Below are 23,141 nucleotides of genomic sequence, written 5' to 3'. Positions count from 1 at the left end.
CAAACCCATTCAAGCACATTCCTTAATTTCTTTCTAATCATTCATTTCTGTAAGATTTACAGTATGATACATTCATTTAAACATTACAGTATAATGCAACTTTCTGCACTGAGTGAGATTAAGAGTTCAAGAGGGCAATGCACTCTAGACCAGGGGTGGGGAACCTCCGGCCCCCGGGCCGTATACGGACCGCGAGACCATTTGGTACGGCCCTCGAGGTAATTTATAAACACATGCAAAAAAGAAAACAATTAAAGAAATCTAGACCGCAAAAGAATGAAACAAGCGAGTGCCTATTTTTCCTGGCCAAGGTTAGGGTCCTTGAACACAACACGACAAAACATGTCATCACGTGGTATATGTCTCGTCTGACGGAGAGCACCAGAACGTCGCTCCGTCACTTCAGAAATTGTAGTACCCATAAGGAGCCGTACACATGCCGCAGTTTCTGCGTGTCTGTGTCTTTAGTTGAAAGCCCAGTGGCGTCATACTGATGATCATACAGTCAATAACTTTGTTGTTATTAGCATCTGGTTAGCTAGCTATGTTAACGAATATAAGAAGCTTTTTCTCCAACCAGTGAGGTAAAGGCACATCTTTATATGATCATTATAGTTATAAAAAAACAAGAGAATAAAGTAAACAGGTATAAAATACTATATGACAGTAAACAAATTTAATAAACAAGAATACAGTTTGAAAGGGGAGTGATTTGTAAAATATCCATAAAGAAAAATAAAATCTGCTTACAGTTCTGTTTCATATGGGTGTTGAGAGATGCATAGATCTCCTAATATTGCTCTCAAAGTGCACCAGATTGATGCTTTTAACTTCAACATTTAAAAAAAAAAATACATTTGCACACATCTTGTGTCCATATCTTTCTGTTTGGTGGTCATGCCACAACCGTGCACGTGCATGCATGCGCGAGTCATGGTAAAATATCTGGATTAAGAGGTTGCTTTTTCTTTGCACAGCATGAAAGAAAGGCCAAATGAATGGGCTGTGATTTTGGTATTTTTAAGCAGAGGTCAATCATTTGTACGGCCCTCGGAGGATGTTGAAACAATTGAAATGGCCCTTGAGAGAAAAAAGGTTCCCCACCCCTGCTCTAGAAGCAGGAGGAAGGGTAACCTTTCCAATAAAATGTGCAAATGTAATGGGAATTTCTGCTGTAGCAAATTTCAAAGCACTCTATCTAATTGTGGACTGAGAGGCTGAAAAACACCGGAATATCTTTGCTTTTTTGGAAGATGGCATTGGTTCAAATCATAACACTGTAAAAATTGGGTGTTCGTTCTACAGTACCTCCTGTTGCTGGAAGATGTCCGTGTACTTCCCCAGGCCCAGTTTGCTGAAGAGCTCCGGCAGGTCGGAGCCCTTCACAGAGGAGTTCAGGCTGCAGCCGTTGCTGCCGGTCACAGAGGAGATGCAGTCCATGTAGCTGCTGCTGCTGCTGAGGTAATGCTCTGCAGCTGTCCATCAGGGGATTGAGGGAAACATGAGAAAAACACAATGATAATATGGAAGTTAGCAGAGAAGCAGAAATGATTTATCAACACCTCAGCAATCGCATTTTGAGTCACACAATGAAACAAAGAAAGTTTAGCAAAAAGTAATCCCACCATTTAAATGAGTAAACAAATGTAGACCTATGTATAAGTCTACAAACAATATTTAATATGCTGCAACTTTAGATCGATGAGACTAATACATCTCCTGTTATCTTAGGTTGGTAAAACGGAAGATTTAAGGAAGATTCGCAAAACCTAAACTTAACAAATAGTACAACAAAGGACTGACAGAGGTACCTGAATCAGTCAAACCATTAGGGTGCTCATACTGAATAGTTCAGATATCAAACTCAAAATAAAAGGAAAAACTTGACCTTTTCACTTGAATCTTTGGAGTCTCTCTGTGAAACAATTTTTCCCATCAATGCCAAAACTGCAATAACATATTCTGTTGCTGTAAGCCAGGGGTGTCAAACTCAATCACAGAGAGGGCCAACATTAAAAACTGGGAGTACGTCGAGGGCCAAACAGGGTGAACATTTATTGAAAAGGGTATTGGATAAAGTGAATATTTATCAGATACATATTAAGGTACACTGTAACAAATTACTGTACAAATAGATTGAGTTTGATACAGTAATTACTGTTAACCTAAATTAAATACTGAAAACTGTAAATGTTCATGACTTGAGGAAAAACTAAACAGCAAGCTACTATGCAAAATAACGTTTTATTTTCAGATTAAACATAAAGGAAATTCTCAAAAGGCATAAAATATAGTAGGTTGCTGTTTTTTCTCAAGGTAGAACAAAGAATAATAATAAGAGGACATCACAGTGCTGTATTAGTTTTACCAGTAACAGTTGTAGATTAGAGTAAAGGTGCACTATACAAAAGCAGTTGGTACATGTAAATGCCAAAGTTTATGCACATGAGCCAGATATTTGGCATCTTTTCTTGGCTGCCAGTTCGTTAATGTCTGGGGCTAGGTTCTGTGCTGTGGAAACCCTCAGGATGGAGTGAAGGTGTGCATCTGAGAGACGACTCCTGTGGGGGCTTTTGTTCATCTTCATTACAGAGAAAAGCTGCTCACACAGGTATGTGCTTCCAAACATGCAGAGCATTTGAGCGGCATGAAGGCGGAGTTGAGGCATGGTTTCAGGGAGGAAGCTTGGAAACTGTGATACTTTGCCTTGAGTGTGTCATTACACGAGGTCAATCAGCTCCATTTGGATGTTCACAGGTCCACTGTCCACGTCAACTGCAAACGGGTTGCTGAGCAGTTCAAATTGACATCTCTGAGCTGCAAAGTCGGAAAATCTCAGTTTGAACTCCGTGCCAAGTGCGCTCAGTTTAGCAGCAAAGTGCGCAGTCGGGAGAACAGCGGTGGACACATCGCTTGACAGTGCTTGGCAACACGGAAAGTGTCCAAAGTTTCCTTGCTGCATCTGAGTCTCCCATAGGCGCAGCTTTGTTTGGGATGCTCTCACTGCGTCATACATGTCCGTAATGACACGGCCCTGCCCCTGAAGCTGGAGGTTTAGCGCATTGAGATGCTTTGTTGTGTCACACAGAAAAGCCAGCTCATATCGCCACTTTTCGTCCCGGAGATCTGTGGTGTCTTTCCCTTTGCTTTCAAGAAATGTGCAGATTTCCTCACGTAGCTCGAAAAATCTATTCAGAACTATTCCTCGACTTAGCCATCGCACCTCTGTGTGATACGGAATGTCGCCATGTTCGGAATGCATTTCCTCTAGAAAAGACTGAAACTGTCGGTGATTTAAGCCTCTGGCTCTGATAAAGTTTACAGTCTGTGTTACGGTGCTTATGACATGATCCATATCAAGAGCTTTACCACACAGCGCTTCCTGGTGTATTATGCAGTGATACACTGTCAGATCACCGGCACAGTTCTCCCGCTGCATCTTCTCCCGCATCCTCCCCACCAATCCGTTCTTTTCACCGCGCATCACAGGCGCTCCATCTGTCGTCAGTCCCGTCAGTTTGTCCCAGGGCAGTTTCAGTTCATTGACACATTTGGACACTTCCTCAAAGATGTCTTTCCCCGTGGTTGTGCCATGCATAGATTTGATCCCCAAAAGTTCCTCTGTAACACCTAAACTGGAGTCTACTCCACGGATGAAGATTGACAGCTGCGCTGTATCTGTCACATCAGCGCTCTCATCCACGGCAAGGGAATAGCCAACGAAGTCTTTCCCCTTGTTCATTAACTGTGTTTTTAAATCGTTGGCCAGCTCACACACACAATCAGCAACAGTATTTCTGCTCAAGCTTACACTTCAAAATGCTTGCTTTTTGTGTGGACACATGACTTCGCACACTTTTATCATGCACCGCTTTACAAACTCTCCCTCTGTAAACGGCCGGGCTGATTTAGCTATTTCTTCGGCCACAATGAAACTTGCTTTCACGGCAGCCTCACTTTGTGATTTGGCTTTTTTGAACAAAGTCTGCTGTGATGCCAGAGTCTTTTTGAACTCCTCCACTTTCTGCTGTTTGTCCACTCGCCTGTACTTGTCCTGGTGTTTCGTCTCATAGTGCCGCCTGATGTTGTATTCTTTAATAACGGCCACGCCAGATCCACAAACCAGACAAACTGGTTTACCACTTATACTGGTAAACATATACTCTGACTCCCACCTGTCTTGAAAGCCCCTGTTTTCAGAGTCCACTTTTCGTTTGGCCATTTCATTTGACAGGCTAATAAAAATGTAACTAGAAGTGACGAGCGTAGATTACTTCTGACCTGTGATGAGTACAATAGAAAGAGAAGGTGAATCTCCCGCGCCTGTGATGTCAGTATCAGCGGTTTGCGCACCGGCGGGCCAGTTGTTATATGATGATTATGACATTAGATATATTATCTCGCGGGCCGGATATAATTGTACTGCGGGCCGGAAGTGGCCCACGGGCCGTGACTTTGACATGTCTGCTCTAAGCAGAGGATGCTTACACGGTTTGCAATGCCTGATGTGCACGTTTGGCATATTAGCATGAACACAAAAAGTACTGACCAGATTTGTTCTGCTTCCTCTTGGGGCTGCTGACAGCGAGGGGGAACTCGGGGTGACCCGGCAGGCCGCTCAAGCCCCCAATCCTGTCTCGCCAGTTCTCAGAGTCGCTGCCGTTCCCGAGGCCTTCCCGGCTGTTGGATCGAGACAAGGACAGCGGGGAATCCTAAGAGAGAGAATAAAAGGAAGACAATTCAAACCAAGAGTTCCGAGTGACTACACTGCATCTCATTAAGGGGCACAACAACATATACCTAAATTGTATAAGGTAAGACAAATAAAATCTATGAGATGAAGAGAACAGTAAACACTGCCTGTCTGTGAGTCTCACCTCGAAGGTGGTGCTCATGCTGGGCTTGTAAGAAACGTGATTGGCTCTCCGGAGCTCCTTGATGGTCTCGGCTGGCATGGACTTTGAGAAGCCCAGACCACTCCAGGTGTTGGTGGGGGTCCGCACCTCGGTCACCACGGGCTTCTTTAACATAGCTGTGTAAAAACAGACATATTGTGATACAATAAAAAGATATAACACAAAATAATATTTTTTGTAAATCTATCCTGAATTCACTGTATGCTTTTAAGCATTTAAATGTTGTCCATGTTGCACAGTATAGACTGCTTACACTTTTTTTTATCAATACAAATATTAGGTAGGAAGTCTTTCTGGCGTCAATGGGCAAAACATTCCATAATACCCTTTCAGCATACTGTAATTAAAGTGGTCTGAGAAAAACTAAACTTCTGCACCTCCGATGAGCTCTGTTTTCTGTCTTAAGAAAATGTAGCCCATGACCCTGACATTTGGTCATTACAGAGAGAGGGTGTTCCTATTGGCACCAAATGCACATACAAGTCCCAGATGGTGAAAGCCTGATAAAATGCCAGAAAATCCTGCAGAAAAAAGTTTATTTTCCAGCATTAACAACAACTGCCTACACAGCAAAGCAACTCAAAGAAGTTAAGAGACAGGGGAGAGCTGCAGGGGGAAAGCTACAGTTTTCAGCCGTTTGTCTTTTCCAGGAAACTGTTTTTTTTACAAACTTATACATAATTCACAGAGCATCTTTGGAAGCCTAGGAATGTTAACTTATTTTGGTTTTGTATGTTTAAATAATAGAACCACTACCATTTAGCTATATATACACAGGATATATATATATATATATATTATACAGGATATATATGCCGTTAAAAACTGTGCAATATATACCTGGCTGCTAAATCCTCAGAACTGTTACAGGGTGTGTATTTTGTAAAATGTGTAACTTATTTTTATCTTTAATACTTTGTTATGCATGCTTTAGGTAACATTAAGCTTGGCTCTTTTCTGCTGTAACAATGTAAATGTACCCTCTGTGTTCTGTCTTCACACAAGGCCCATCCAGTCATTACTAATCACATTGTACTATTTGACACAAATGTCAACTTACCTTTGGTTGCCAAGAGCTTTTTCTGTTCATAGTCAAATTCCTGAAAAGAGAGCAGAACGTTTTATTCTTTGATTACTTTTTATACCCCATAACTCTTTATTTATGCTGTGCGTGTTTGATGTGTGTATACCTGCATGTTGGGGAAGGATGTCTGTGGTCCCAGTCTTATTCTCTCTCTCTCGTTCTGCTGCGCCGCCCTCTCGGCCGCCCGCTCGCTGCCCGGCGCTCTCTTATCGGCCACAGGGCTGTCCGACGAGCTGGACTCAGCGTCCGAGAGCAGACAGTCAGAGCTGGGGGGATTACACAGGATTATTGTATCAGAGAATGAGGAAAATCTAGTCCTTCATCTCATCATCTCCTCACATTATCACTAAGGCTATTAAAGCTCCCGGGTCATCAGGTTTTAGAGCGTACTAGTTTTCATTATTGGGATACAGTTGATTATCCTATCCGGGGTGAGTGTGTGTAACCAAGTCAATATAACAGCCCATACTCCTAAATCTCTATATATAAGAAAAAAATAACCTTTTCTGTCACTTTGTGTCATCTTCTAGTTTGTTATGATAGGCATGTGGGTGCTCCGCTTTCATAAGAACATGATAGCCTTGATATTTGGGATAGGAGGTGATCAGCAGATAAGCTAGGAGCTACATTTGCTTTCACTAGCCTCTGCATTCTTAGGGGCTGAATATAATCTTTGAACATACTCACAACAGATGCAGACTAATGTGTGTCTATACTACATTTGAAGTCTGAATTCACTGAAATGTTTTACACATGTTTCCTGGTTGGAACAGCCTGCATGTTGATTCATTTCAGGGTGCATGTGGCCCTGGTTTTGTGAGACTAAAATACAAAGTATGCTTGGTTTGATTCTAATAAGTGCAATTTCGTAGAGAAGATGCTAAAAAGCAACACTCCAAGCTGTAAATGCTCTCTATATTCAGACATACTGTAGATGGGAGTTCTTGGTGCCCTGCAGTAGCTCCACCGCCTGTCTTTTCCCTGATGACGTCTTACAGGAAGCCAGCATCTGTTTCAGCTCATTCCCATTGGCTGAGTGAGAGGGGCTTCTGGGCATGCCCACTTCCACAAATGTGTCAGAGCCTGAAGGAAACAAAACATACTTTAATATAAAAAATGAATTTAAGATACAAAGTCCTATGACAACTATAGCTTAATACTTTTTTCATCTATTTAAAAAAAAAGTTTGCCAAGCACTTTTGCCACCGTTGACAAAAAAATCCGAAATCAACATTTAAATGCTGCGCAGCATTTTTCCTTCTATTTAAACCCAGTATTTCTACACAGTTGCATCTAAAGATCATGTAACCCACGGTTACTTATAGTAGAGAGGTCTGATTGGAACTGATTGATTTAAATATTTCTGTGTTCAGTACTTAACTCGGTGCTAGTGTTACAATCAGGCTTTAATAAAATCATTGGTATTGTATTACATTAATTACATTCCAGTAGTGACCGGATAGTATGCTTTAAATTGTGTGATTGTTTCCAATAACTCCAGGGTGTTGCAGTGTCTAAAATTGAAATGTACTGAAAAAACCAAGATGTAATTATTTCCAAAGCTCACATGGTTTTATCTAAAAAAGTTTTCACTACTGTCAAATAAATGTTTGCTACCCCGCTTGACGCACACAGAAGCGAGGCATGCGCTGGCGAAAAGATATTTGTTATTTGTAAAAATATTTGTAATAGTTGATTTAATAAACAAATACTAATTGAATCCGATGAAATACTGTATTCCAATTGAGTATTTATTATTTAAGGGAAGTCATAATGTGAAACTTCAAATGTAAAATAAGAAAAACATCATTCGATACAGTGTGAGTCTGTTCTGAGTGATGAGTGATTCAAAGGAGTGTGTGTAGCTTGGTGGGCATATGTACGTCTTCATGTGTTTAAGTGTCACAGGTACCAGTTGGATCCTGGATTAATTAAAAACACAGCAGCTGTAATTACAGTGGTCCCTAACCCCTCCCCCACCAATTGACTCTGTGTAACAGGATGTGAGTGTATGCTGAATGTGCATGATGTACTGCACAGTGTAAAATAATATGATGTCAGTCAATCTAACAAGGCTCTCTGGGGTTTAATGTTTTAACGGTTCCCCCTGCACTCCCTCATTCCACAGAGCGGAGTGGAGTCGGACTGGGCGAGCCAGTCCAAACACATTCTGGGACACAGGGGGAGGAAAGGGAGGGGGAGGAAACCTTACCGGGACACACCGCATTGGGGGAGGACCAGCTCAGAAAACAGCGTGGAAAAACGAGACGCGTGAGAGGGAAAGTTTGAGGGGAAAACCGCGAGTGTAAGACACGGAGGCAATGAGGGCCTTTCTGAACCACTAGGAGACCAGCAGTTCATCCGTCTCCGTTCCAACTCAATAAATGTAGTCGGAGGGAGAATGAGGTTAGGAGAACAGCACAGAGAAATTGAAATAAGTTAATTTAAGGAATTTCTCTCTTAGTGGGTTTAAGGGTTACATAAATCTCAAGTGGAAAAGCGTAGATTGGACATTTATGTAAAGTCTGCACGATCGAGCAGAGTCAAAAATGTTGACAGCTCAAAAATATTGTCAGCCCAAGGTTCCACTCAGAAGTGGGCAAGACTCTTCTATAAGTAGAATGTTACAAATAACTTCTTAAGAGAGTTGAAAGTTAGACCCCAAAAAATAATTGCCACAGAAAATAGTTAAAATCCAATTAATCTTATATTAAAATATATTTGAAGTGTTTAAATATACTGGCAGTCACTTAGTTATTAAGACATTTACAGGTGATAGGCATGTGGTTACTCTGCCTGCATAAGAACAGGAAAGGTTTCATATTGTGGATAGAGGTGATTATCAGATAAGATAGGAACTACATGTGCTTTCACTAACTTCTGCATTCTTAAGGTCTAAATATAATCTTTAAATATACTCACAACGGACACAGACTAATGTGTGTCCATGCACTAAAATGTTTTACAGATGTTTTGTGGTTTGAACAGCGTGCACAGGGCTGCACGGGGGCTTTGGCAACAGGGGCGGGTGACTCAAAACCTTTAGATTAAGTTATTTTAGCACAAACAATATCACACCTACTTTAGTTTTCTGAAAATATTCTGATATAAAAGAATATAATTTTTTATATAAAATAAGAGCAAATACTGTAGTTGGGCCGCAAAAAAATGCAACAACCACATATTATTATTAGTTGCAGGTTGGTTCAGAGTTGCTTAAGAGGAATACCTTCATCTGGGCTGGACTTGCTGGACCGCGGTTCTGAGGGATTGTGTCCGCTGGCCTCCTGGACAGAGTCACATGGCGCCGGACTCAAAACGGTTTCTGCAATTGACGCAGTTGCTATCCTCCCATAGACTGAGTTAGCATGCTATACACGAATGCACACATGGACATAAACATACAGAGCAAAATACATACAGGACAAATGAGATTTACTGAACAAAAAAGTGAAAAATAATATTGCCGCATACAGGGAATAAAGGAGCCAACCTTGACATGTCCATTAAGCGTGCAGGAGCCCTTGCAGTCAGGGACCCCGTTGGACTGTTTGTCTATGGGGGCGAGGCCAGGCGGGGGGGAAGGTGTATTCTGTGTGTAACCCTGAACGCCTGACAGCAGGATGCTGTTCAGCGTGGCCTGGGCTGCAGGGTGCAGCATCAGCTGAGAGGAGAAGCCTGACAAACATAAGCGGTGCAGAATGTTACATTAACCATTAAAACGTTAAGATTTGTACAAGGGATATGTATGATAATCATTGATACCTGTACATGACTGCCTATTGTCTATCTATCTAACAATATGAAATAAAATAAAACAATATCAATTATTGAAGTTATATTTGTGATTTGAGTATTTCCACCTTAATATAAGAGTAATTCAAACAAATGGACGAAGACTGACTCACAGTGAACAGTTGGGAAAATGGGAAAACCCATGCAAATTTATACACATCTTATACAAACCTTGGGTGCTGGTGAGCGAGCTGGGCCAGAGAGAGGGGGAGTGTGTGGGGGTGCTGGGGCTCGGGGGCTGCAGGGGGCTCATGGAGGAGTTCAGGCTGTTGAGGAGGGCGTTTGGTGCACCAGAGTTGGCCAGGGAGTGGGCCGCCGCACCAAGGAAACCTGAGGAGAACAGAAAGCAAGGGGAGAAAGGGGAGATGAATAAATCAGTGGTGGGTCCTGTCAAAGCACAGAGACATTTTTCAAGCTAATCACATGTTACAATACGTCCTTCGAAAAAATAATCGCGGTTTCCCAGCTATTTAACAGGAATTCCATCAAACTGTCATCAAGCAGACAGCAAACGAGGGAAGGAATTTCTTAGATTTCTACAAGGATGCGAAAGTATATATCTTGCGTGTCCTCATGCCCAAAAAACCCATGTTATTGAGAGCACCAACAATGTGGTGCTCGGTGTCTCGACCCAAACACAGTGTAAGAAAACAGAAAGAAGCAGGTCTGTGGCTTTAACAAAGGGCTAGTTTGGCTCCAGGAATAAGGCTAGGGCTTCTTCTGGCTTTCTCGCCTGTAATCTGAGGAAAAGAAGCATGTAGCAATTACTAAAGGCAAGGATGTGGTCGTCCACAGCTTCTCCCCGGGCCCCTGGGTTTAAACGAGATGGCGAGAAACCTACTGTACTGGGAATGCATGGCACATTGTTGTTTTTGTTGCCAATTGTATATCTATTTAATTTTCCTACCACAGTAAATGGGGATTTGAAGGACATAAAATAAAGGTTATTTGAACAATATCATAAAATACCAGCACGCAAGGTCATACAATCTGACAAAACGTGCCAAACTCCTGTAAAAAATCGTTGATTTCAAGAAAACCCTCAACACGATTAAAGATCTAATATCAGTGCCTACTCACCCCATATGCCCTACATACGTATAACCTCATGGCTGCAGACATTACATTAATAAAAAGAAACAAAGATAATATTGACGATATTAAACTCATATTCTCTCAAACATCGAAAGGAAATTCCTAAGTCACATCATGTAGAGTTGCTCTGGCTAGCATTTGATGGTAAAGATATACAAAACAAACAATTTATCTTCAAACAGATAAAAAGTGATGGATCTATTGCTGGCATGTGCCATGAGCTACTTCCTGTCAGCTTATTCCTCTATCTTCTTCTCCTACTGCCTTGATGCATAATTCATCACGTCCTCATTTCCATGTTTTGAAAGTCTGGCCAAAAAACACGCATCATATGAAAACTGAAAGCAGATAACTTGAGATAAATATTTATCGTATATAACTACTTATACTGAAATCAAATTACAAAAAATGCAGTTCCCAGCTGAACTCTGCGTCTTCATATTGAGGTCAGCGCTGCAGACAAACAAACTCCTACGTGAGTTATAACCGTTCGTCATCCTATGATTCATGGTTTTGCAATTCATTCACAGCGGATGCAACTACATTTGTATCAAGGTTATTTTGAGATGGTTGGCTGATCAGAGATTTGCACACGTAAAATTCATACTATCATAGTGAGCTCAGTCCTGCAGACATCTCCTACTGTAAAGCACATATCGATGATAATGCTAAACCCCGTCGGTTGTGATTTATGTACATGTTGAGAGGATCTTTTAACCTTCCATTTAAAAAATGACTTGTGTTAACCAGGCGATAACAGGCTTTGAGGAGATCTGGCTCACAGATTTCTAAAATGGATGTGTGTGTGTTGCTGGTACACCTGTGAACGACAATGATGTATGAGGACAATACTTCCCATACAAAGACAGTTCATCTTTAATGCATTTCTTGCAAGGACAAAAAGATGGGGCCACTTCTTATCTTTCCTCACTAGTTTATCTTTTCCGTCCACCGTGGAAAAAGTAGGAGAAACTCAAGTAGCAATTTATTAACAAGTTAGGAAGTGTCATTACCCAGATTGCTCAGCCCCAGGCCAGCTGAGGCCAGGATGTCCAGGCCGACGGGACAGATGAGGGACGGGAGGTTGGTGGCGGGATTCAACGCCACAGAGGGAGAGGAGGACATCACCCCGTTGCTCTCCAGACCCAGGAGGAATTTTCGGGCTTCGTACATGTTCACTGCATTCCTCTCCACACTCTTGACTATCACCGACTGAGAGGGAGAAGAAAGAGATGATGAATAAAGAATAAAAGACAGGTGGAGTGGACAAGGAAGTAAAGAGGAGAATAGGATGGAGCGAGGGGGGAAAAGAGAAGGAGAAAAGGAAAAACAGGGGAGGAGGCGGAGATTGATATGGCGGGGGAATGTTGGCAAAAGAGATAGGGAGAAAAAGGGAGGATGTTGGGGAGTCAAACATTAAGGGGAGGAAGGAAGAGGGAATTAGGGTAGATTGAAAGGATACACATCGAGGCAGTGTGGGGGAGAGAAGGAGACATGGGAGCTAAAGTGTTCCTTAATTAATAGCATAACAAATCATATTCCGCTAATTGATACCAGTGAGGAGAATATGAGACAGATAATCAATGACTATTATACAAGGCGGCATTTAATCAGTATTGAATAATTATAAACAGGAAGGATTTGAATCAGTGAGAGAAATTACTGAATCATTGTATGCATGGTTTCTCAATTCTCACCACAGTAGTGTGTTGTGGTTAAAACAAATATTTTAATCTCTTTAATTTATTGTTTTCATTTAAGAGGTTTAAGCTTTATTGTTAGATTTCGGTTTAAGTTGTTATCGCTTCATTTATTGAGCATTTTTGTTTTGTCAGTGTGCGGCAGTATGATCTGTAAACCATTCGAAAAAACTGAATAAAACACGAAAAAAAAAGTTGAAATTAAATGACTTCTACATTTTCCACATGAGTAGAAACCTCACCCTTTATAAACATTACATAAAAATAAACGTGAGCACAAATCATGCCCTGTTTTTGTTTTGCCAGCGTTGAAAAATGGATTGTTATTATGATCAGTCTCTCTGAAACACACACACACACACCCTCCTTTAAGGGACTGCCAAAGTGCCGGGAGCACGGAGACTCTGGCACGCATTTGGACAGCCTTTTGGATTACTGCTGTCACCTCGTTAAAATGTTTAAGTGAAGGGTTCTTAAGAGGATCTGGGCTGGGTCGGTGTTTACTCTGGCACCTCCACATCAGTCCTTACAGGCCTGTCTGGTTTGGGCACTGGGCCCTGGCTCAGGAAGGGACGTGGGCACCTCAAAGAGACACTATAGGCCAAGTTATGAAATATGATTAGGTATAATATGTATTGAACAACATTAGACCATCAGAGGGTGGCTTTAAATTGAACACAGGTGCACCACAGTTGCTGCTTTATCACAATATGGAAATGATAAAAGTATTTAACTAATTCAGTTATATCTAATGAAATGTGAATGCGCGTACCATCAATTCACCACTTAATTAAGATGAAAACACGCAAAACAAGACGGTTATTTTTCAGTGGGAATATCCAAGCTGTAACAGAAATATTTAGTGTTCCCAGAAACATGCACCGCAGCCTGGGATTCCCACTGTGGCAAGTGTAGGTTTGCCAAAACTCTTCTCAGTGTTGGTATGGCAGGATTTCCTTTGGTATAAGGTTCAGTTTTTCCTTTTAAATTTCATTAAATAGCGTTGAAATATGACAGGGTGATCTTTAATTTATTTCAATGTCATGCTGTGACATTTGCAGTAGAGTAAATCTTCAATAGAACAGATGCTTAGTTGTTCGTTGGCAGACTTTTTTCCTCTTTCTCTGCCAGCTTTTGGACAAGCAAGACAGCAGCTAGGTTTTTCTCAGGGTGAAGAGCAAGGATATGTTTACTTCTAAAATGTAAGGTTAGTTTCAACAGGATTATATCATTTCAAATATCTTCCCCATTATAAGCTACTAACCTCTGTTTTATTTCAGCGCAACAATGGAGACTGGCAATTCATCACACTTTTCTCGCTCATCAAATATGCTTTTTAATCCAACTGAAAATGCTTAGTAAGTATTACACTGTACAGAGAAACAAACTTATATTTAAGGCCAATTTTAATTTAAAAAAGAGTTTGCAGCCATGCTAGCTAGCTGACTTTTTGTTGTTAAAAACCCATCTAAACAGTGGCATGGCAAACTAGCTTTGGCTTTAAATGCAGTGATATGCCAAGGTCGGTGCTATATTCTTGTCTCTATAGAAAAAACTTAAAATAAACGTATATATGATGCATTTAAAATGACATCTGAGGAAGACTCAACATGGAATGTAAAGGGAATCCCCAATGTTATTAGAACGCATCCTCAGGGCATGATTAATGTCTGTGCAAAGCAATCCATCTAATAGTCGTTCAGACATTTCACTCTGAGTGATAGACTGAAATTAACATCTCTACAGATAAACCCTTGGTGGAAAATCCCCCTAAACCCTCCATGCAGTTGGAGCATAATCCTGGAGTCATACCTTGCTGGGCTGTTTTGGCTTTGGTTTGATACTGATGAAGACATCCAGCTGCTCCATTAGTGCTGTGATACACTGGGGCTCCACCTCAATGTCCTCTTTAATGTCAAACATTAATACCAGAGGCAAGCAGCCCTGCGGAGGAAACACAAAATTAAAGTACATGAGCAACAAAACCATTATTTTCTCATGTCAGCAGCAGAGTTATATCTTTCCGGGCCTGACCCTGTAATGTAAGCTATTTCTCATAACAGTGGTACAGTATATTTCCTTATTATATTATACCATTTGTAGACCTATATGTTAGGCATACCAATAAATACAAGATCCACTGCTGAGTTCATCCCACACAGCGTTTGGGAAATTCCGCAAAGAGCAATCTGTTTTGCATGATCACCACCACAAGCACCACAGACATCTATATTTTGGGCCGAGTGCTGGCCGGCGTTCCTATTGTGAGTGGGTGTAATTAGCAACTGAGTATAGAGGCCAGGCTGGCTCTGACAGGGCCTGAGATTGAAGCTGTAATCTACAGTCTGGCTGGAAGAGGCCAAATCACACAACTGAGAGCAGGACTCCTCTCTAGTGCATTCACAGCTACTCCCCTACTCCTTTTCCCCTCCATTTCTCAACTTCATCTCCCATCCCCTGCTTTCTATGCTTCTCCTCCCCCCTCTAACTCTTCTCAAATAAATCATTTTTTGTACAGCCTCACTCAGACAGAGAGTGAGAGTCTCCCTCTTGTGTGTCCACACCAAGAGAAAGTCATGTTTAGCCACTACAACAACTTTGGCATTTGCTAAATGTCCTTGGGGCCAAATGGGAGACCGCAGACAAAGAGAAGGCCTCTGTTACTGAATTACCGCTCCACATTATGGATCTCCACACAGAAAGCCAAAGTTGTTTACCACTTATATGCCACAGCTCAGCAGAAGTTTTTTAGCCAGTGGTAATTAAACGGCCATCACTGTTGCACCGTTTTTAAACAGACATCCAATTGTAATCAGTAATTCAGATAAGGGTAGGCTCAGTGGTTACAGGCAATAACACAAGAATGACCACAGTGCATTTTTAACACACAGAAATGAAATTGTGATGCACTTTCTACTGGTCCAAAAAACTCCAATGTGCTAACCTCTGAATTACAGGCAGTGTAATTTAAATCCCCCAAAATATACTATACATGCAAGCCAAACCAACACCGAGAAGGATAATCTGTACACAGCAAAGACATTAAGAACCTAAACCAAGCTGACGCAAATGTGTGTGTCCATCTCACATGCAGGTATGTGGCTAAGAATCATGCATAGTGTGCCAGCTACAGATTGTTGTACAACTGGACCTTTCAGCAGCACGAGCAGATCCAAGAAAATCTTGCCAAGCCGCAAAGGCATTCATGGTTTACTTCCTAAAAGCCATCTCAAAACCCACGCATCATTCACACATACCATGATGATGTTAGTGAGACAATGCCACCATTATAGCTACCACACAACATGTGGAATGTATGTAAAGAAACCAATGCAATCCCTTAACCCCGAAAAACAAAGCTTAGCAATTTAAAGTAATTATTTACAACCAGTGGATGTCAAGAAGGAAAGCACACACACCATGAGGTACTGCCGTGCCAGGCAGACTGATTCAATGGTGCCCTGGATGTAGACTGTGGATTTCTTCTGGGGGCTGTTGGGGTCGGGGAAGTGGATCTGGGCTCCGGTTCTCTGAGTGATGTGCTTGATGTTGCTGCCATTGCGGCCCTTCATGAAGAGGTGGTGCTGGGGAGCGATGTCCAGGTGGGTGGTCACTGAGATGGTGCTCGCCAGGCCACCCGCCAAGTGCTCCAGCAGCAGAGCCGTGCCCCTCTGGGGAAGCAAGGGAACAAGGCAATGTAACAGTTGAAAAATACATTATACATTCCTTCTAGCAGTCTGTTAAACTACGCATAGGTACAGGGTGCTTTGAGCCAGATGCTAACCTCACCTATATCAGTATCTTTCATTGTATCAGGACTATTAATGTCTTCACAAAAACTCTGGATAAAAACATCATTTTGGCTTCAAAATCATAATATGATTAGAAGTAAATGTGTATTCAATCCTACTTTACATGAAAACTATAACATCCATGCCATCATGTATTCAGATTATAACAATTTTTCATTTTGTATGAGGAGTATACAATATAAAAGTGAGTTTAATATCATTTTGGGTGCATGCTTATAGTGGGAAACGTCCAGCGGATGTTAAAATAAAATCTGCCAACAATAAAACAAAGAATAAATTATGGTCAATTTACTGACTTGTCACAAGACTATAAAAGTAGAAAGGAAATTACATTAAAAAGCTGGAACAATATCACAAGTAGGGCAATTTCCAGACCACATAAACTTTCAGTCACCAAGACGAGCAGTAGGGCATATAGCCCATCACATCAGTGTTTTCTATACAACCCATGGAAACTATTATATTTTCCACTGCATCTGCTGGCCTGCTGAACACTCTCATTCCTCGCTGTCTCTGCTATGCCTCTGCACGACATCACTTGGCCCAGTAAAGCAAGTCATTTCCAGAGTGCAAAGGGAATCCACACTGTGGCCAGCATCCACAGCGGTTTGGGCAATCCAAGGGTCTCACACCACCACATGACATAGTGCACATATTCCTCTAATACACTCGCCTTCATCTGGCATGCTTCCCGATCCCGACTGACCCCTCCGACCTACCACACACTCAGGGGCCGTGCTATTTAGTTTATGCATGTGCACAGAACACAGAAAATGTGCCTAAATGTACACTAGTGTGCAAATCCAAATGTAAGTGCAGTAGCGGATATGAATAAATAAATGCAGGGATGCATGTATGCATTCGCTGGCACAGAACTGGGTGCCACATTGTTAACAGAGGCTCTATAATGGACACTTGGCACAACTTTAATAAAATAATCCTTGGAAGGCTTTAACTAGCCGCAACTAAGATGTTAAGGAAGCGCATCTGTGAGTATATGCAATACATAAAGAATACATTAGGTTTATGCATTAACAATATGCAGATTGGAAAGACAGTAAGAAATATCACAATCTAAAAAATAATAATTCAGGAGAGACTTCTGGACTTGGTGGTGTTTCAAGAGCTGAACCAGCAGCTGTCCAGTTTAAGCAACCAAACATCTCTCAGCACTCTCTTGCCCCTGTGGTGCTGAAAGTAATAAGGCACTTAAAGCAAGAAAAGTGAGGAACACTGACAGTGTTGGTGGGCCTCGACATGCGGCAGCTCTGGAAACCTTTTTTTGGTCTGTGGCTCGCCATGTAAACGTTTGGGGAAGAATGAGGGTATTAATTCAAATATTGTTACGCTGAAATGACAGGTCAGGGCTCAGTTAGTTATTCAAGCAATTTTGACGCAACACTGGCTTTTGGGAGTGTTGAAACTGCAACTTTTGTGATTTGCCCCCCTCATAACCTCAGTCCAATTTAAAGGGAAACATCCGAACAAAAACATTATTTATATTGTTGATATTATTGCAACATTAAACATATAGAGGTTTACTGTAAAATGGAAACTAGAGCATCAATATCGAAATAATTTGATGACAAAATCATGTGAGTCATATAGTCAATATGTACTGAAATGATGGGCCTATATGTACTGTATAATAATAATGCACAAAACAATGATTACAATGACAGAACAGTATTTGACAACAATCTTGTCTTGATTCATCGTTTCAACACTTATCAAGCAAACTAGCTCAGATTACGTGAATATTTGATGCTTTTCTTTTTTTATGGGTTTTTAAATTTGAATATGTTGGGGTTTTGGTTACTGCTTATTCACTCAACTATGCAGTAATGACACCACATTTTGGAGACCCTCCTCACCTTGACAGCATTGGTGTTGTTCTGCGAGCCGCGGACCACGCCGGTGGCCCTGTAGAGGCGGGTCGAGGGCTTGAAGGAGACGGTGAGGTTGTATGTCTGCGAGATGTGCTGCACGGTGGGGGAGCTGGGGTCCGACTGCATGATGGCAGGAAGCTCGAAGGACAGCACAACAGGGAGCAGCTCCTACAACATGGGGGGATTTAAGGAGAGGAGGGAAAAGAAAGTGAAATTACTTAGGAAAAAAAACCTAAACCATGCTGAAATACTGCAGTTATTATAGCTTATCATTATGCTGCCATATCCTCTGCCAGGAAGTAAAACATTTAATGTTAGATTTCTTTAACAAAAATCACAAACAGGCACTGTTTTATCACATTGAGCTGTCACTCAGAATGATTAAGACCATATGGCACCAAGTAAAAACACGAAAGAAAATGGTGATTTCTTTACATAGTGTAGAGACAGATGTGAATTGACATACAGACATAACAACAGTGCCTTTAGCATAAGGTGGCAAAACTTGGAATGTAAATCTGTCCGCTCAAATAAATCCAGAGAAGTTAATTTAAAACGAGGTCAGCAGTGTCAGCATTACAGATATCCTTTGTTACATGAAGTTTGCTACAGATTTGAACATTATTCACACACACTTATTTAAAAGTTTGGCAAAAAAATCAGCATGTTCTTTGGCACACACGCATACATTAATTTCAAGTCGTTAAATGTAACCACAGGAGCAGTTTCATACATCAGCCTTTGTCATTTGTATCACAGCAGCCATTCAAACAAAATAGAGGCAGACAGAAAGGTCCTCGCTTCGAGCATACACATACTTATGCATGCATGGGAGAGAAATCAAACAGACACACACACACACACACACACACACACACACACACACACACACACACACACACACACACACACACACACACACACACACACACATACACACACACACACACACACACACACACACACACACACACACACACACACACACACACACACACACACACACACACACACACACACACACACACAAAGAAGAGAATGAATAGACACGCACACAATGTTATCCAAACACTGGCTCTTGGGCAGAGCGCCACTATGGTTTTGGCTGCCAGTGAAGGGCAAGCAGCATGAATTGCTCTGACCAAAGAAATGCATCCCTGATCAGTCCCATATGCGCCTGGCCTTACATTTATATCACGTTTCAGCACTCGCTCTCTCAGGGCTTGAGAAATGTAGGTCAGCACTGAGGGAAATGCAAGAGAGGACAAGCAGAGCAGCAGGAGTCGGGTTCTGAATGAAGAATGGACTGATTTTTATATGGTGGTCAGCTTTTTTTCTTCTCAAAAAGTCTACCTGGCACATATGAGTTTCACATGAATTCAATCTGAAAGCGCTGTTAGAAAGCCTCAGTTCTCCCGGCATAAGGGTGAGAGATGAAGAAAAATATCTTTCGAGGTAAAGCAACCAGCCAGACCTTTCATCACCTGCCTGTCAGCGCCACCTCTGAAAGCTCAAAGAAACCCCCCCGAGAATCCATCACCTCAACAACCGACTTGTTTCAGACTCAAACACATCTCCACCCAAGAGGGCCTCTGAAATACAGTAGACCTTACAAGGCCACTGTAGTATTTCTGAATGTTAAAGGGACATTACATTCATCGCTGATCCACCTCAGGGAGACCAGCCCTGACTTCTGGTTTCAGGAGAGATGGGGGAGGATGTGGTCTTAAGGCCACCCAGAACCAAACTAACAGTGCACTGTATATTGTTATTCACTGGAGACCTCAACCGTAGGGGGTCAACAAACTGGAGTAAACTCTTTCTGCTTTTTATGATGTGGTGCTTTGATTTTTGAAACAATACAAACTCCCAAAATCCCCTCATTCCTCTTTTTCCAAACTGATTTGATAGCAGTGGTTGGATATTTTGGGAAAGATTTTAAATCTATTTGTAAGAGTTGGATGAGAATATCGTTAGCCTCTATCTTATCTTACTCTCAGCTAGAAAGCACACATTTTAGCTATTATTTTAAAGCAACACTGAACTATAGTAAAGGTTTTTTTTGGTATTCAAATTTGTGCTAAAATAAATACCTGCCATTGTAAAATAGCAGAACTCGCTAATAGGGAGACTGCTGACAAGTACAAAGAACTGTACATTTAAAGACACTCTGGATAAGGTAGTATGTAAGTATTGATATGTTGACCAGTACCACCAGGAGGAGTGGTATATATTCAATGTAAAAGTAACCAGTAATACTCTTTCAAGTTAAGGTCCTTCGTTGCAATTATCCATCTTCATGCTTAACTAATACACACAAGTATTAGTATCATATATTATTGGTTTTATAATTATATTAGATTCATATTCTGTACTGAATCTGAAACTGCAGAAACTATTTAATTATGTCAATTAAATATAGTGGAGTAAAATTATTAAGTAGCAGAAAATGGAAACACTTCAAAACGTACAGTACTTGATAACATTTACAGATTTATCACTGCCAATTATTGTCCAGATATTTTATTTGAGAGGAAATGAGCTGCCAGTGCTGATAAAGTAAAAAGTTCAATAATTATTAGAAAATATATCTTTCCTATGGGCTACTTTCCTTCACCGCAGTTAAGGGAAATTGGCTCCAAATGAAGTGATGAAGCGCGTACATAATAAAGGCTATGTGTGGAAGGACTGTCTAGTCGTGAGACTTGAGTGTTTTATGGAACAGCACACAAGGTATTTGGGAATCATGGGATGAGGTGAGTATCAAGGTCTGCTTCAGAAAGAGCCAAGTTGACAGAGAGGGAAACCTGTGCTTTGATCCGCCCTCGTCATCCGCTGACTGTGTGTTTTTTGGAGGCCAGAACAATCTTTGCGGTTCTCTACAGCTTATATTATAAACCTCTTTGTAAAACACTGCTACAGTTTGGTTTGATTATCCTTTTTTTCACCCATAGCTAAAAGATTTGATGGCCTGGGTTGCGGCGTGCTGCTTATGAAAATAAGCAATGAGCTTGGAGAGGTGGGGGTATGCGTACATGCAGACATTTGCCAAATCACACTGCAAAAATATCCAGCATGACCTTCTGTCTCGCTCTCCATCACACACACTCCACTCACTCAGTCATTCTCACAAGCGTTGTTAGTTTTGGTCAGTCCACAGTGGAGGAACGTGTTCGCTGTAGCATTCTGCTGCGGTGTTGAAATACAGCAAAAGTTCAGGGATTTAACACTTCACACGAGCAGAGGGGTCGTCTGCCAACAGAGTTGAGGCTGGAGGTCGGGCTTCCAGTCAGACTGAAACTGAAGACAGGGAAGAGGCTGGAAATTGGCTGGAGATGGCGAAGGAGCCGAGGCTCGAGCTTGTATTTTACAATTGTTTTGGTAGAAGTGGTCTGGGAGTAGCTTAGGAGGAATGGTGCTTGCGGCTAAGAGGAAGCGCTGAAACTTTGCCTGAAGTGCACAATTACCTACTGTAACCCTGGAGCTCTCACATCAGCTGGATTAGGAAGAGAAGTAGGCTGTCTTACTGTAAATCCGATTTTTTGTTTATGGAGGAAGTAACTGTAATGAGTGATGCACTTTGGACGACTAAACTACTACAGCGTTTCAGGGTTACAAATGAGTTGGAAAGGGTTAGTCAGGATCGCTAATGAGAAGGCAAGGATTGTGAGTTGTTTTTCGTAAGAGCAGGAGACAAGCACTGCGGTCCAAAATTGGCCAGGCGAGTGTTGCCAAAGGCAGGGGGAACAGGAAATAGGGTGGGTGGAGTTGTAAACATGAACTTCAGGAGCTAGCAGGTTAGAAAGCTACAACAGCAGGACTTTTTTCCTTTTATTTTCCTGTGATCAATCTCTGTCACACTGCAGTCAAGCAGCATCCCTCTTTCTCTGCTGCTAGTATTATTTTTGCTGTGCAGTTATAGTAGAAAAGAATAAACAATAGGGATGTAACTATACAAAAAACTCACGGTACGATAATATCGCGATAAAAAGTCCACGGTACGATATTTATCGCGATATTGAAAAATAAAGAAAAAAAATGTGAATTTTTTACTTGAATTTTTTTTCTTTATTAAATAATAAATCTGATTTGTACAGCATTTTAGTAGGATAGTAGTATTTTAAAGTGTCAACAATATAATAATCAGACCCGGCAATAGAATAAATCAAGTTTCACTTTAGTTTTTCAAGTAACTCAACTCCAACTCACTCACTCACTCACTCAGCATCATCAAGGTTATCTTTTAGGAATATGAGCATGTCCACATTTCGAGGTAGAAGCTGGGATGTTTGGGCGTTTACAATATCCCCTGCTGTGGGAAAAACTCTCTTGCTTGGTACTGATGTTGCTGGGACAGAGAGATATGCTTTGGCCATGGGTGACAGCAGTGGGTAAAACTGTGCATTGTCTCTCCACCACTTCAAAAACAATACAGTTTTTGCCAAGAAGGTGAGGCTTATTGACAGGGTGAGATATAAATATACTGTTGGTACTTGTCAATGTCTCTGATAATACAATCAATTGCAATTGTCAAAAATTATAGAGGACCACGCTTGTCATGCCTCAAAAAGGTCAAAAATGAAATACTTACAAGCCTGCAGGGAATATTCGTTTAACACACTTAAAACGTTGCGTGCAGTATCCCTTTAAAATATATCGGCTGGGTTCCAACTTACCCTTATTTTGACTCGAGCGGCCTCCACCCCTCCTGGCTGCCCTGCGATGGACACCTGTTCACAATAAAAAGGTACATGTAAATCAGTTAGCCAGTTCAAAACCAATCCAAGACAAATAATGGCTCGGATCGCTGCATACAGTTGCACTTAATTTATAAGTCGAAAGAAAAACTC

General features: G+C 41.4%; 1 protein-coding gene across 3 annotated transcripts in view; it reads right to left on the bottom strand.

Annotated features, from left to right (window-relative positions):
• The window catches only part of LOC117560929 (protein bicaudal C homolog 1-like), a 69,129-nt gene that overhangs the window by 5,087 nt on the left and 40,901 nt on the right, over positions 1-23,141 (bottom strand). For 2 of the 3 annotated variants that reach the window (XM_034238056.1, XM_034238058.1), the window contains exons 6-19: positions 22,968-23,021; positions 18,277-18,459; positions 16,010-16,261; positions 14,403-14,534; positions 11,904-12,102; positions 9,967-10,125; positions 9,494-9,678; positions 9,230-9,371; positions 6,930-7,083; positions 6,107-6,266; positions 5,977-6,016; positions 4,878-5,032; positions 4,550-4,712; positions 1,309-1,475 (exon numbers count right to left, since the gene is read on the bottom strand). In XM_034238056.1, coding sequence (XP_034093947.1) covers positions 1,309-1,475; positions 4,550-4,712; positions 4,878-5,032; positions 5,977-6,016; positions 6,107-6,266; positions 6,930-7,083; positions 9,230-9,371; positions 9,494-9,678; positions 9,967-10,125; positions 11,904-12,102; positions 14,403-14,534; positions 16,010-16,261; positions 18,277-18,459; positions 22,968-23,021 — 2,145 coding nt within the window. The remainder of the gene's footprint in view (positions 1-1,308; positions 1,476-4,549; positions 4,713-4,877; positions 5,033-5,976; positions 6,017-6,106; positions 6,267-6,929; positions 7,084-9,229; positions 9,372-9,493; positions 9,679-9,966; positions 10,126-11,903; positions 12,103-14,402; positions 14,535-16,009; positions 16,262-18,276; positions 18,460-22,967; positions 23,022-23,141) is intronic. The other variant, XM_034238057.1, reaches the window with a different exon arrangement.

The sequence above is a fragment of the Gymnodraco acuticeps genome, unplaced genomic scaffold (assembly GCF_902827175.1).
Source record: "Gymnodraco acuticeps unplaced genomic scaffold, fGymAcu1.1, whole genome shotgun sequence".
NCBI classification, from domain to species: Eukaryota; Metazoa; Chordata; class Actinopteri; order Perciformes; family Bathydraconidae; genus Gymnodraco; species Gymnodraco acuticeps.
This window is presented reverse-complemented; position numbering and strand designations above follow the sequence as displayed.